Source organism: Trachymyrmex septentrionalis, unplaced genomic scaffold (genome assembly GCF_001594115.1).
Source record: "Trachymyrmex septentrionalis isolate Tsep2-gDNA-1 unplaced genomic scaffold, Tsep1.0 scaffold108, whole genome shotgun sequence".
Taxonomy (NCBI): Eukaryota; Metazoa; Arthropoda; class Insecta; order Hymenoptera; family Formicidae; genus Trachymyrmex; species Trachymyrmex septentrionalis.
The window spans coordinates 484977-486867 of record NW_017304207.1 but is presented as its reverse complement, the minus strand read 5'-3'; the positions used below and the strand labels follow the sequence as shown (position 1 = coordinate 486867).

Sequence of the window (1891 nt, the reverse complement as noted above, 5' to 3'; positions counted from 1 at the left end):
ATTGCAAAATAGTAAAGGACTTTTCAATTCAGTTTAGTCCGCTCTATCTTACGAGAGATTATGCGGTCATTACCGGATATCCTGTATATTGGACATTAAATATTACATACAAATCCTTCAGAAAACATTTTCATTAAACTACAACATTTTTACGTAATTACTAATATTCTTTTTTATGTTAATATTTCTAGAGAGAAGTCGAACTCGAATTGATAGAGTCCCATCATCACCATAGAGTGGGCGCCGCGGCTGGTGCACCATTGCCATTACCACACTCATATTCTCCACCAGCTCTTACGCAGGTGACGACACCGCCACCTATATTCTTATCGGAAACGCGAAACAGTCAATTGGAAATTGTACAGAATAGAACTCGACGATTAACATCCAACGTCTTGCGACGGCCGAGATTCGGTAGATGGAGGAACACAACGCAATTACCTATGGCTTATCCGGGATATTTATTACACTTCCTGTGCGTAAAGCTTGAGCGTATAATTATGATTTTTAAAGGCGTGCGAAATGCTAATTTAATTCACATGATAATATTTACTTATAGAGCGATGTTTAGCAATCCACCACTGTCCCCCTACAATCAAGCTGAATTGTCTTCACCTGATTCGGTCACGGAGAACTATGAGGCGTTACTATCCTTAGCTGAAAGACTAGGTGAAGCTAAGCCGCGGGGTTTGACACGCGCGGAAGTCGAACAGCTGCCCTCTTACAAATTCAATGCAGAGACACATCAGGGCGATCAAACCAATTGTGTCGTATGTATGTGTGATTTCGAAGCGCTTCAATCTCTACGTGTTCTGCCGTGTTCTCACGAATTTCATTCTAAGTGCATCGATAAATGGCTTAAGGTAAGTCATACAATATTTCTCTTGATCTTAACTTAATCGAGAGAGAGAGAGAGAGAGAGAGAGAGAGAGAGAGAGAGAGAGAGAGAGAGATGTTTTAATTATATTCTCCAAATGTTAATTTCATTATACAGTCTAACCGAACGTGTCCAATATGCCGCGGCGATGCCGGAGAATATTTCGGCAATAGCAGCAGTTCTGACTGACGTCAAGCCGGCGATGTACATTAGCGCGAAACGTCGCAGCCATCAAGAACGTTATTATTACGCGTTACGGAGATGCCAGTCGCCGCATTGCTGCTATTTTACACGAATCCATGCCATTAAACATCCGCGTCATCTTGTCCGAGATGTGCCGCCGATGTAAGGTGTTCATCGTTGGTGATCAACGATAACTCATCTTTCAACTGTTAAAAATAACGATGCTGAAACTGATTGAAAAGTGATGAGAATAGTTGTGAACGTTCGATCTTGTACTGGAGTGTCGTGCATAAGCTGAAATATCAAGCTCGAGGAACGATGTAGCATCTTTCCGTCTTGTGTTTAAGAGGAATAGCGAGACGCAATAAAAGCAATTTAGTAAAACGACGAAGTAGTCAAGAGATTCAACGTTCCGTTAGATTACGGCGCATTTCCTATCAAAAAGAACAAGCGGAGTAGGATATTACTTGGTTCTTGTTTATAATGCTTCAATTAATATTTTAACGCTCATTAATTATTTGTATCGCTACTCTGCATAATCGAATTTATGTACATAAAATAGTTGTATATGCAGACATTGCAACTTTCCATTAATGTTCCATTTTTTAATAGTTTGTCTTTCAATCCAGTAATTGTATATATTTGCATACACACCTTTATACGTGTGCGCGTACAAAACCAGTGTTAGTTTTGTTTGGACTTAACCAAATGTAGAACACGAATTCTTTTGCAATAAAAAAAAGTGTTTATTGTCAGGTAAGGGAAAAAATTGTAACTTCCTACTTATAGGCTCTTGTGTGTTTGTAGTGTTTGTGTGTGTGTGTGTGTGTG

At 39.6% G+C, this 1891-nt stretch overlaps 1 protein-coding gene across 7 annotated transcripts in view; it reads left to right on the top strand.

Annotated features, from left to right (window-relative positions):
* The window catches only part of LOC108747794 (RING finger protein 44), an 88589-nt gene extending 86746 nt beyond the window's left edge, over positions 1 to 1843 (top strand). For all 7 annotated transcript variants that reach the window (XM_018485605.1, XM_018485613.1, XM_018485586.1 and 4 more), the window contains 3 exons: positions 192 to 475; positions 560 to 863; positions 995 to 1843. In XM_018485605.1, coding sequence (XP_018341107.1) covers positions 192 to 475; positions 560 to 863; positions 995 to 1066 — 660 coding nt within the window. In that variant the 3' untranslated portion in view covers positions 1067 to 1843. The remainder of the gene's footprint in view (positions 1 to 191; positions 476 to 559; positions 864 to 994) is intronic.
* Positions 1844 to 1891: the final 48 nt, after the last annotated feature.